This window comes from Zootoca vivipara, chromosome 2 (genome assembly GCF_965207765.1).
Source record: "Zootoca vivipara chromosome 2, rZooViv2.hap1.1, whole genome shotgun sequence".
NCBI lineage: Eukaryota > Metazoa > Chordata > Lepidosauria > Squamata > Lacertidae > Zootoca > Zootoca vivipara.
This window is the reverse complement of record NC_142584.1, coordinates 82,678,604-82,691,478: the sequence shown is the minus strand read 5'-3', so window position 1 is coordinate 82,691,478 and position 12,875 is coordinate 82,678,604. Positions and strand designations below refer to the sequence as shown.

General features: G+C 44.6%; 1 protein-coding gene across 1 annotated transcript in view; it reads left to right on the top strand.

Annotated features, from left to right (window-relative positions):
• Window positions 1–459: 459 nt before the first annotated feature.
• Window positions 460–12,875, top strand: part of PODXL2 (podocalyxin like 2) — a 50,665-nt gene continuing 38,249 nt past the window's right edge. The window contains exon 1 of the mRNA XM_035106467.3: window positions 460–1,370. Coding sequence (XP_034962358.3) covers window positions 1,316–1,370 — 55 coding nt within the window. The 5' untranslated portion in view covers window positions 460–1,315. The remainder of the gene's footprint in view (window positions 1,371–12,875) is intronic.

Here is a 12,875-nt window from a genome sequence, read left to right as displayed (position 1 = left end):
TGATAACCAGCTACTTCTGTGACCCACAAATACCGGTGGAGATCCCCTTTTCTAGCAGGATACAGTCTCCCAAACCGTAAAGTCATAGAATCATAGAATCAAATGTAGAGAGGGAAGGGACCCCAAGGGTCATCTAGTCCAACGCCCTCCTGCAAAGCAGAAATCTTTTGCCCAATACAGTATTGGGTGCAAACCCACGTCACTAAGTCACGTCACTACCGACTGAGCTATCCCTTCAGATAACGGCGCTCGCAGGGATCGTAGCGTCGCCCACGAGGCCAGGACCGCGAGAGCCGCCTCTCCAAAGGCCATCTTCCAAGGCCTTCCCAGTTTCCGCCCAAGCCCATGCACACAGAGAGGCTTCTGCCACTGGCGTCAACTCCAGGGGGGTCTGCACCCACATTAAGATATCTGTGGGGGCTGGGCCTCCCAAGTCAATGGGCAAAGTTGAAGCCTTTCATTGCGGACACCGCAATCTTCAGTGCGAGACGTGGGCACCTATGGCCGCTGCACATTCTTCCCCGCAGGTTGCTCGCTGAATAGGGGGGGTGCGCACACGCTACTTCTCCCTCTAGGACCCCGGCGGAAGCTGGAGCCCGGCCGCGGCCGGAATGCAGACCACTGCGCAATGCACACGATTTCTAATTCAGCAGCGGGGAGATGCTCGGTCGGCGGCAGCCGCCGGTCCTGGAGCGGGAGGGAGGGGGCGTGGTGGAGAGGCGAAGACTCCCGGGAGCTGCTGCTGCTGCAGCAGGCGAATGAAAACGGGCCGCCCCCGCCGCCCCCCTTTCCATTATTATTCTTAGCCTTTGCTCCATGCACTGGTCGCCGCATGCATTTTGCTCCTTGCGCACACCCTGAGAGAGAGAGAGGCGGGAGAGGCGCACGCGGCGGGGTTTGCAGAGGGAGCCTGGGCAGCGGCCAAGGCAGCATCTCTCCGCCGCTTTCTGGCTGGTTTTGGAGCAGAGCCACTCGCTCGTCTGACTGACCGCGCAGTGCAAGCAGCCGCCGCGCTCTCCCTCTGCCTCTCCTCCTCGCCTGCCCCCCGCCTTCCCCCCTGAAGCGAGGCCGGAGGGAGGGGGCGCCCGGAGAGCGGGGTGCTGCTGCTGCTGCGGGGAAAGTTGCCGCTCGCTGGCGGGGAGGGAGGGCGATGCCTTCTGAGCGCGAGCTGCCGCAGGGGGGAGAGGTCCTTTCTGCGGCCGGGAGGGGCAGAGCCCCGCGGGCGGTAGCGGCAGCAGAAGCAGCAGCTGCACAAGCCGGGTGCGACTGAAGAAAGAGGCAGGCGAGCGCGGCAGCAGGAGGACGGAGAAGCACCATGCCGCCCTTCTTCCCGCGCGGGGCGCCGAGGCTGCTGCTCCTGCTGGCCTTCGGTGAGTCGTTTCCTTTCCGAGGAACCCGAGAGGGATGCATCGGGAAGCGCAGATCGTGCGGTCCCCAAAGGCAGCCCCGGACAAAGGAAGGACCCCCCCCCCCGCGGCTGGGGATCCGAGCCTGCCTGCAGCGTGGGTGGGGATTGCCGTGGGGGAACCCCACGCTGGGGTGAATCGGTGGGGTGGAGGACTGCCGAGCTGATCTGGTCCTCTGAAGCAGCCTGGGATGAGTGGTGGCGGCTTCGGGGTTCCTAACTCGGGGGCGCGTTTTTTCCTGGTTTAAGGCACGGGTGCGAGACAGCAGCTTGGGCGATTGAGGTGGAGGGCAGAATGGAAATAGAAACCGTTTTCCTGGAGGTGGGGATGGGAGGGGGCGCATACACCTTGGCAACCTCTTATTCTGGGAGGGAATACAAATATGGGGGGGGAGTGTCGTATTAACTTTGTTTCCAGTGCCAGTGTTTGAAAAGGTACACTTTGCATGGAGGAAGGTTATTTATATTCTTGGAAGTTTCCGCTGTTGTTCCAATTCACCATGGTAAAGTATATACTGTACTGAACAACTTATGTCCTTCCTTCCACATTGCTTTCTGCCTCCCTTTCCTTCAATGGAGTTTAGGTGCTTCTTATTTTAAATGCCTTTTCCTGTAGCAGGGCTAGTTGCCGTTCTAAAGGTGATGTGTCACCCCTTATTGACCACCATTGATGGGGTATCAATGGTATCTTCAATGAGTCAATGGGGTATCTTCCTATGAGGAAAGGTGTTTCTGTCATATGGGGCCACATAACCCCTACCTGTAGTAAACTGCCTGGTGAGAGTGTCTCAGAGGTAAGCATTTTGCCGTTCCATTTTAAGTTTCACTTTATGGTGCCATGGAAAGTCGTGAAGCACCTGCCTTGGCACTAAATAATGGCTTCTTTGTGTGTTGGAGCGGGGAGTATGTCAGTCTAGGCAACCTGGAACTCTCTTGTCACGGAACAAAACTTTGCAATTCAGAGAGTTCTAGCCCAGTTTCAATGCTGTGAAATTTAATGCTGCTTCACACACCATATTGGGAAGTGGTGTTGTATCATGTGGCTACAAGCAGCAGGGAGCTACAAGAAACTGCAAATTCACTGCAGCATATAGCCATATAATACATGGTGGGGGGTGGGGGTGGAACATCAAATGCTGTATTTATTGGGTGCCCACACCGCAAACAGTGGGTGATATTTTTCCTCTGCTGTTCCTCTCCATTTTAGGGAGGAGGGAGAGGAATTACTATAGATTTCACTTACTTGGACATGGCATAGTTGTGATGAGCATTGTGAATTAGCATGGGATTTACTAACGCCAGCAAAATAAATAAATTTAAGTATAGTGGTTAAGAAATGTAGTGATTCAATTACCCATTCACTGGGGGGGGGGATGGCTAGTAAAGATTTGGCTGAAATGACAAAGTTAACTGCATAGACCCGTTTAAGAGATGGGCAGCAAGTTCTGTACTGTAGAGACATTTGAGGGAAGATGGTTTCCTTTCAGTGACTTAATGGACCTAATATGTGTTTGGATATTCAGAATCTTGATCTACTGAGAGTTGTTGTTAATATAGATTTGAATGTTTCAGTAGTGTTATTGTTTTAGGTTTTTTTTAAAGGGATGTACAAAGCGTCCCCAGAGATTGTTCAAAATAGCCTCGATGTAGTACAGTTTCTGCGTGCCAAAGCTGAGTTAGGATTCCTGCATACTGTATTTTCCTCTAGGGACTGCATCCAGAATTACTTTGTACTGCACTGAGAATCATTTAACCCATAACATTGTCCTGTCACTTTTTTCCCCTTAGGGTGTTTTGATTGTTTCTATTTCTACAAAAATATGCTGTCAAGAAGGCCTGACACCAAATTAGACTCTAGTTCTAAAGAGCCTAATCTGTAAATTTTGAAAAGGGGGGTGGGGTATTAATTAAAGCCGATTAAGTACAGAAGTAATTATAATTAGAATAGGTAGGAGGCCTGTGCTTCTAATTTTGTATAATCTCATTGGAGATATTTAAAGACGGGAGACCCCTTTCAAAAAAATAAAACGAAGAATGATGGAAGGGGCTGTTTTTCTTAATAATGTGAGTGAACAAGCTCAGTTTATAATCTTAGTGAACAAAGTAAAATGGAACTTTGTAACAGACCATTAGTAAATGTTTGCTTAAAAAAATATAAAATTAATCAATACTTGGCAACAATCGACCTGGAAGAATGAAGACCATCTGGTCATTCTGCCAATGATGGGATTGGAGCAGAGCATGTTCACCCTTCTGCTTGTAATTTGTGTTTCATCTCATAAGTATTGAGAATAGATAAAGAGACACAAGTAAAGTTATGTTAGGCATGTTGGCCCCTAAGGGGGGGGGGGTAATCAAAAATCCATGTTAGTCCTGCAGAAATCTTTTATCAGACTGTTTATTTTAAAGGGGGAAAGGACAGAAAACCTGACTGGTGGTAACACCGTAAGTCTGCAACTGGTAATGGCTTTTAAAAAGAATATGGGAGAAGGTAGCAGCCACTCAAATGACACACTTCTAGGGGCTATGCAGGCATCAGGCTTCACCAAGGCCTAGTGGGAAGAAGAAACATAAGTGGCTGATTCTCCATCTCTGAAAATACAAAAAACTGGCTGTTAACCCAGGTTTATCTCCATCCATTAATGAAGCACACAGGTTCCTTGATAGGTGGGGGGGGGGGGAGAGAATAACGAGAAACTAGGGCAGGAGTTTATTAGGCATGGCACCACCACAGAAAAGGCCATGTTCCCACCAGCCTAACCTCTTTTGGAGGAAGAGTATACAACAAGACCTTGCAGCAGATATTACACTACAGGCAGGCTCATACAGGAAAAACATTCCATAAATTCTCTCCCCAGTCACTTAGGGCTTTATAGGTAAGAACCAACTCCTTGAAATTTCTGGTCACAAATTGGAATGCAGCACAGTTACCGGTAGTGAAAAGCCAGTGTAATATTGAAGCACACACTAGAAGACATTATGCTAGCTGCCGTTTCTGAACCACCTATTATTTATTTAAATATTTCTATACTGTACCTTGATTTTGTATTAAAAAAATACAGCCTATAAAACATTACAATAAAGTCTTATAGAACCCAGTGGAGCCATTTGTGATCCAACTTTTATCTAAATAGTCTCCATCACATGCTTCTTGGCGTGATCATAGAATATGATGCTCAAAGTGTGTTAGAACTCTGGGACCTCAAAATGTTGCAACAAAGCCTTTAAATAAGTTTAATTGGTTCCTAGCAATAGGTGTTTTTCTACAGGGGAGGCGACAGGAGAGCAACAAAACTGCTCAAAGGCATTTGATGCTGTGTTGTGTATTGGTAAAGCCATGTTATTTTTCTTAGTCCTCCTACAACTCATGATAGGTGATAGATGGGCTAACAAAACACAAATGGATACTTTCCATAAATGGCACCATAGATGACAAGACTGATTTGAAAACTCAGTGGGCAATCCAGTTATAAAATTGTTGATACAATCCTTGTGCCAAGTCCTCTTTCATTTAGTGAAAGTCTATTATTATTTATTAAAAAAACACACAAAAGGCAGAAGTGGAGGCCTGCAAAAAAAAAGTCACAAATGCTTTCTGTTTGCATGTGCACACTTACTCTTTGTATTCATGCATCCCTATTCACTCCATTTACATGTTATAATACTTGTCTTTTTTCTCAGCACCCATTTCCAGTTTTCTGAGACAGCCTACCCCCCATTTCCTGAAAATTAGAGCCATTTTTTAAAATTGTGTTTTGCATACTTTTGTTTTATTATTCATTTATGTGATTTTAGGCTTGTAAAATAAAACAAATGAAGATAAAACAAAATAATAAAAAATACAGCAAGACAAAATGCAAGACAAAATCAAATAAGTTCAAAAGTAGATAAAATAAATTTGAGACTGTGTGTGGAGGGAATTAGCAGAGTTCAATTAAATGATTTAATGCAAGGATGGGCCTAATTCTGCCAACCAATAACATTTTTCCGCTTCCTACCCAAAACCCCACCAATTTTGGCTGTGGGTACAAAAAGAAAAAGAATTAAAGGTGACACAGTACTTACGTAGACCAAGCCCAGTGTCCTGATGAGGATGGAAATCACTCCCTCCCCTGTCAATTACGGTAGGCGGGTGGAGAGGGGGCAATAACTTCCCTTTACTGTAGCTGGTCTACGTCTATATGGATGGATTCCCTTGAGGGCCCCCCCCCAAAAAAAATCTTGTTGCCTCTGATTTAAAAAGCTTGGGAAAATAAAAGGCCTTTTCCAGACCCAGAAAAATAATCAAAGTTGGTGCCAAGTAGACTTCTCTTGGGGGGACATTCCACAACTGGGGTGCCACCACTGAAAAGGCCCTTTCATCTCATTCATCTCTGTCTAGCCATAATTAAATGCTCTGACATTTATCCAAAGCTTGCTTAACTTCACAAATAGGCAAATAGTAAATGTGGACCTGCAAAGAAACTTATGAGGGGGGCAGGACAGGGCAAAGGGGAGAAAGGGCTTTCCATCTTGTCCTTCCTCTCACTGTCTTTTTTTGGGGGGGAGGGGGTGTCAATTTTTATTGATTTTCAAAAAAAATAACAAGTTCACATCAAATTAATTTGAATTTAATGCATACTTAAAAGTTGACTTCCCACCCTTCCTTGTTCTCCCTCTATTGCTGCTTTATAAAACATTTATTTATCTGCTTACCAGTTTATGATGCTGCTCATCTCACTGTCTTAATCCCTAAATCCCCATGTTAGCTTTAAGGGTGTAAGGTTTAAGTTCACTCCTTTTCCCATTTGGACCTGAAATGCATAGTTTTGCCTTGGACTCGGGATCAATATGGCAGGCTGCATTCATCTCTTGCCCACAAGGCACTCTGTGCTCTTTAGTGGCATAGGAGCCAAAGGGAGAACTGAGCTTCCTTTCTCTCCACTGTGGCCTCAAAGAAACTTTGGGGGCTTCTGCTAGGCTGAAGGGAAGCGAGTGGTGGACTGCATCTTAATTTCAATCACTCTAAACAGCCAAATACCTAACATAGTTTTGAGTTTGCCTTTAAGTTCAGCTCCACAGTTATGGGTTACTGAAATGAGGAAAGCTTGTTCCCATCTCTGGAACATGGTGGTCATACTGAAGGGAGTGCTTTCACCAGGAAACATTGGCACGTTCTTCTCGAATGGAAGCCCTGCCAGGCTGGAGGAACAAGACCATTGTAACATTACGATAGAAAGAGTGCATCTGACATTTAGTGTTAGGACATGTAATTTCTCCCCCAGTCCCCGCCCTGCCCTGCCCCATAAGCTTCTCCAAAATCTTTATTCCTTCCAGTGCCTACAGAGGCATTGCAATAACCTCGCAAATTGTAGCCTTGCTTTTTAATAGGGTTGTTAAATTTAGCAAATTAAAAAGTCATAAAGCACTCCACAGCAGCTGTTGTTTGAAGACTCCAGATGTATAAGCAGTTGGGAAATTGTAGCTGTGTTTGGACAATGATATTAAGCCAGTATTGACAGGTATTTTGCCCACCCATGCAGCTCCTTCACTTCTCACTTTGTGACATGAGCAATCAAATCAGGAAGTTTCTATCCATAGCGATAATGTGGTTACCAGGTTCAGAACAAATGGGATACTATACCACATTCGAGCCATGGTTTTAATATCCCAGCTTGTTCTGAAGCTGCTGACCATAGTTTTCCAGGTTGGCTAATTAGATATTTCCTTGTTTAATTGTGGCTTGTGTGAAGGGGCAGAAAACATGTTCATATTTCAGCTTATTAAATTGAGAGATATCATCCAGACTGAGTCCCTTTTTTGCCTTACTTCTGACGATGGAAAGGAAAAAGCAATGTGCCTGGTTGATGGGACACCCAACAACCATGTTGTGAATGAAATACTTTCATCAGCTTTGATCATTGGGGATTGTTCTTAAGTAAATGGAAATAGGATTTCTATCCATAGTTTCTCTACAATGCCAAGCCAACACTTCTAGAATGTAATAGGACATGGGTAGGCAAACTAAGGCCCGGGGGCCAGATCCGGCCCAATCGCCTTCTAAATCTGGCTCTCAGACAATCCGGGAATCGGTGTGTTTTTACATGAGTAGAATGTGCCCTTTTATTTAAAATGCATCTCTGGGTTATTTGTGAGGCACAAGGTCTGAGGGACAGTGGACCGGCAGGAAATTTTTTGCTGACCCCCATAATAGCACAATGCTAGAACTTTGTTGCAATGTTACTGAATAACTATGATAAATAACTAGGATGGTTTGCCCAGGTTCATTCCAGCAAAGGTAAGAGTCCCTTCCCTTAAAGTAGTGCCTTTAACTTCCAATAATGAGATCTTCCATCTGCCAGGCACAAGATTGATCTTGGTCCTTGAGACTCCCTGGGGTTCTCATTCACGTAATGGCTCCTAAATAATTTTATGGTGATGAGAGGTAGCAGATGCAATCTGCTGCTAACTAAATTCTTAGCCTAATTAATAACCAGTGAAGCTTTTGGCCTTTCAAATGCTTGAACTGATTTTTCCTGCTGCTACTGGGAACACGGATTTTATTTCACGAGAGGTCACATCTACATCACATTTTGAATACACATTTAGAGCACTTTACTCCCCTTAAAGAGTCCTGGGAACTCTAGTTCCTAATCCTGGCAATTGTAGCAGTATAAGAGGTAAACTACAGTTCCCAGAATTGCTTTGGGGGAAACCATGTGCTTTAAATGTCCTTTCAATGTATGGTGTGGATGTGATCTATAGTGAGGATGGGTTCTCTTGCCACAGTAGGTAGCCTCAAGTTATCTCTGGGAACTTAAGTTTATTTCTGGAATTAGCGGAACAGGAATTACACTGCTATTGGAAAAGTTATATTGGAAACTGAGGGTAAAAATGAGTTGTGCTGCAGGCTGTGTTTAAGCCTGGCACTCTGAAGGCATAGTAGCAGACATTCCTCAGCTAAGCTACATGGAAGTTGAATATGTTTACTACATAGTTTGGATGAATGAGCACTAGAGATGAGACCTTTCTACACAAGGACTTCTCTTTCCCTTCCTCGGTCACCCTGTTTTTTTGTGTGTACAGTGCTGTGAGATTCCAGAGGGTGTTAAATGCATCTTCCTCCCTTTGGCTATCTTGCTTGACTAATTCCTTGTTAGTTAATCTGCTCGACTGCAGCAAATTGGGATGGCCTGCACATCCAACGCAGTCAATCTTTCTAAGGAACCGTTTCTTTAATTATAGGCACCCGAGGTTTAAATAACTATATTCATACTCCAAGGGAGAGCTCCAGGTGACAGAGTATGTATTAGAGCACACATTCTTCCCTTGTGCTTGAAGTGAGGAACAGCGTTGTAGGATGCTGTGGATAAATAGGCAAAATGGGAGCACTGAAATTGGACAAAAGGAGAATTAAATGGTCTCCTAGATCCCAGATGCTATGCAATTTGCTCTCAATTCTTAACGGTAATTTGAATGAGCCGTCCCCAAAGAATAAGGTTAACATATCTTATTTACATGTATATAGCTTGGGTAGATTCACACATGAGGCAAGGGGTAGCTGGGATTGCAAATCTTGCTGCTTCTAGATTGTGCTTTTCACTTGCAGAAACATCCACATACTTTCTCTTCACCAACTCTCCTTCATATAGTCTAACAGGAAACTAGTGGGCAAGAGGACCCAGAAAAACACTGTGTTGTGGCTGGGACTATTGGTTTCCCTGTAGCTCCCTGTGTTGTTTGAGCAGCCTACCGAGCCAACACTTTTCCTACCGGCTACTCTGCAGGTCTAGCAGAGGACCATTACATTGTTCTTCTCCTTCAGAAAGAGGGAAGGGTGCCTTCACAACCCTCTCTGGGCAGTTTTGGAGCTTTAGTGAAGGTTGCTCATTGGCTGTGAGTCCTGGAAGACCTGCTCTCTGGCCTTGCAGGCCCCTTTTCACCTGGCCTGGTGGGGTCCTGACTGACACCTTCTTGGGTTGGGGTATTTGGGGCGTGTGTGTTACTGTTGCTGATACTAATTTTTTGTATCTCTATTTTTAGAGCTTCTTTTGATGTATGTGGAAATTGTTCAATTTGATTGTGTACTTTTTCATGTGTTTTATTTATTACTGATGACTACTTCTGCTCTATTTGTAATTACATAATTTATTTCATGTTTTAAGCTGCCTTGAGCATGGTTTTCACAATGAAAAAGTTGGCTATGAAAATAAAATGATGTACATATGTATCTACGTATGCTCTATTTTCCTGCAAGTGTACGGGATCTCAGCTGCCCTCACTCATCTTTAGGTTCTTGGGATATCCATGCATAGACATCCTACTTAGAAATAAATAGATGAATGTGCTCCTTTATCTCTTGCAATGGAAATTTATAGGGGGGGGGTGTCTGCTAGCAGTTTCTTCCCATAGGTTGACACAGAGGTGGGATTATAATTCCAAAACAAAAACACAACAACACCAGGATTTTTAAAAAATGCAAAATCAATTCAGTCTTGTGTGCCACTAGTCAATATTCCCTTGTCCCCTACACAACATCATGGGTCATCAAACTGACATTTGCTTCCCTGCTTTTTGCTACTAGCCCAGAAAATAGACAGGGCTCCTGGGAATGTGGGTGTGCTAGAATCTCTGTGGGGTGCCCGCCTCTCTCCCGGCTTGGTCTGTGCCAGAGGAATGCTGACCTCTCGCCTATGTTTTCTGCAGTCCTAATTAGAAGTGATTGCTCTGCTGGGCTTCCTAATCCTGCATTCAGAATGTTCTACTAATAAATGAGAGACTGGCAGCAAAAGTCGGGGGGGGGGGGTTGTAGATATAGGGGTGCAGGACTCATTTCCTATAGAGAAGGAACCAGGGTCAGATGCTTTGGAATAATCATGGGGAGATGGACAAAAGGGCTCTGTCTGGGCTCTGAGCTCTCTCTGTGTTCACAGGCGGAAGCCACTGAGATTGTGGATTTCTTGGCGCAAACCTGCAATCCGGGTGAGCCTCCAACACTGTGCGTGCAATCTGCGCTGCGCCCTGCACCGCCAACGTGGAGCAGCAGGATGTCAGCCCAATAAACACCACGGACACGATTGCAGGAACCGCTTAAGCGTGGAGTTGCCTCATACTGCACCATTTCTTTGTCAAGACAAACGGCTCATCAGGCACCTGCTTTTTTGACTGCGGAAGAAGCGTGTCAAATCACGAATGGCACAAAATTTCTGCCGACTCAGGGATTTTTAAAATATAGTTAAGCTGTGATAAACTGCAGGAAACAATAGCTGGAAGAGGGTGGAAGGATCGTAAAGGCCACAAGCAGCTCCTCACTTTTCATGTAGCCAGATTTTCTCCTTTCTAACCATTATAAATGTTCCTCCTCTACAGTACTCAGTTGGGAATAAAATGAAACTCTGAACCACCCCTGCTCTCATTCTGTATGAAAGAACACAGATAATAGCAGAGGAAAGACAACCATGGTTTGGCAATGTGTTTGTTTCTAGCGCTACTTCTGGCTGTCCTCTGCCTGTAAGAATTGTTCTGCTTGATGATGTTAAAGATCTGTCTGTTGTGGAAGCAGTGTACTGGGGCAACAGGGGCCAGATACCACCATAAAGTTCACAAATAAGAGCACAGTGGGTTCAGCCACCCCATTTCTTTCCACCTTCTCGTAATCAGTTATAATGCCTTTGTACATGGAAGTTCCATTCTTCATTATTATGTCTGATAGCCATTGACAGACCTTCCTCCACAACCTTGCCTAATCCTCCTGGGGAAGTGGGTGGGTGCAAAAATCTAAACATAAGCCAATTACACATTTGCGTGAATAAGTAGTTTGTTCCATTTTTCCTGTACTGTTTTGCCTACCAGTTCCACCAAATCCGTGTGGAGCCACTATATAAATGATTCACTATTTCCCCACTGTAGCTTTACTCACTGCTATCCTGCCCTCAAATTTTCTCCCTGGCGATGTGTAACAGAAGTTCCCTGGGATCTCTGCCTGCCTTTTTCCACCAGTAGCCTGTACGTCAGGGGGCATCAGTGGTAGATGCTTCTTTTAGCTGATCATTGTTCCCCTGTCTCAAGTGATTATCAATAAATGACCATTTTGGACTGAGCTCCCTATTTTGGATAACATCTGCTGGACAAATGCTTGGGCACAATTTTGGGGAGCCTCTCAAATGAAAGCCAGATATAAACTGAAGCAGGTTAGCATTTTGCCCCCAGTTGGCAAAATCTTCACTTGTAGCTTGTTCAGAATGAGGTATTTTATCTCAAGCAACAGATATTGAGGTACGGTACTATAAAGAACAGGAATACTGTAGCTGTTTGAGTTCATTTACACAGAAAATTGTGCCCCTCAATAACACTCAGGTATGGCAGTAATTACCTCCTGCTGCCTCCACATTTATTCTTCACAAATGTATGTAGGAGATAGTCACTGTGTCAAAATCTGAGTGGACCAATATTTGTGTTTCCCATCACCTTCGTTAAAGCTGCTGTTCCTCAGGCACTCAAACTGGGGCAATGAGGCCTGCATCTTCTGCATTTTCTAACTCTTTGTCTTGTGAACCTAGAAGAATGGCTTTTATTTTATACTGTGTATCTCTGTGTGGCAGGAATTTGCCAGAGGACAATGTTTTTACTCTTGAAGGAAATTCCTTATTTATTATATGTATTTGGGGCAGTTTAATGGCACTTGCTGCTCTGACATTGCTCTGGTTCGTAGACCAAGTTGGTAAAGATGTATTGAATTCCTGGCTAAGGGCAGAGAGGCTTAAGTGCTTTCACACCAGCTTTTTAAATAAATCAATAAATATTTTTCCTTTTTTTTCTACACCAGACTTTTTATCCAGTGTTGCTCATTCATCTCTGAGACTCCAGATGACATTCCTTCCAAACCATTGCATTCCTATCTCTCTCTCCTATTTGTTTTTGTTTTGGTTTAAATGGCATTAATATAGCCTTTGTTTGTTATACTTCTTTCCTCCTAAACATTGTAGACTCCACGTTATCCACTTGAACCTCACAATTATCCAAAACTGCTTTGTCAGTCTTTTTATTTTAAAAAATGGGGTGGGGAATCTTAGACCTGGGGGCTGAATGGAACAACCCAAGCCAGGCCACACACCCTCCCCCAGCCATATCTCCGATGAGTCCTTATTTGCATCTTCCCAATCGCCATGAATGTGTGATTCAGAAGTATCCTTACTGACAATGAGTTTGTAAAAGACGCTTCTGTTCTTAGTCACTTATCCAACAGAACTTCTATTAGCAGAAGACTCAAATCCTTCTTGTAATCTGACTCTTTCAGTGTATATGGAAAATAGGGCCAGATGGATGTGCTGATGTTGGCATGAGGGTTTTTGTCTGTTTGTTTTGTGGGGAAAGAGCTTTATTTCTCTTCCTATTGGCGTGACCCTGAGGAAAGTAGGAAGGCAGATGGTTTCAAGGCTTCCAACCTCACAGGCATTTCTGTTCCTGGTCATCATCCGTGGATGTAGGTTGG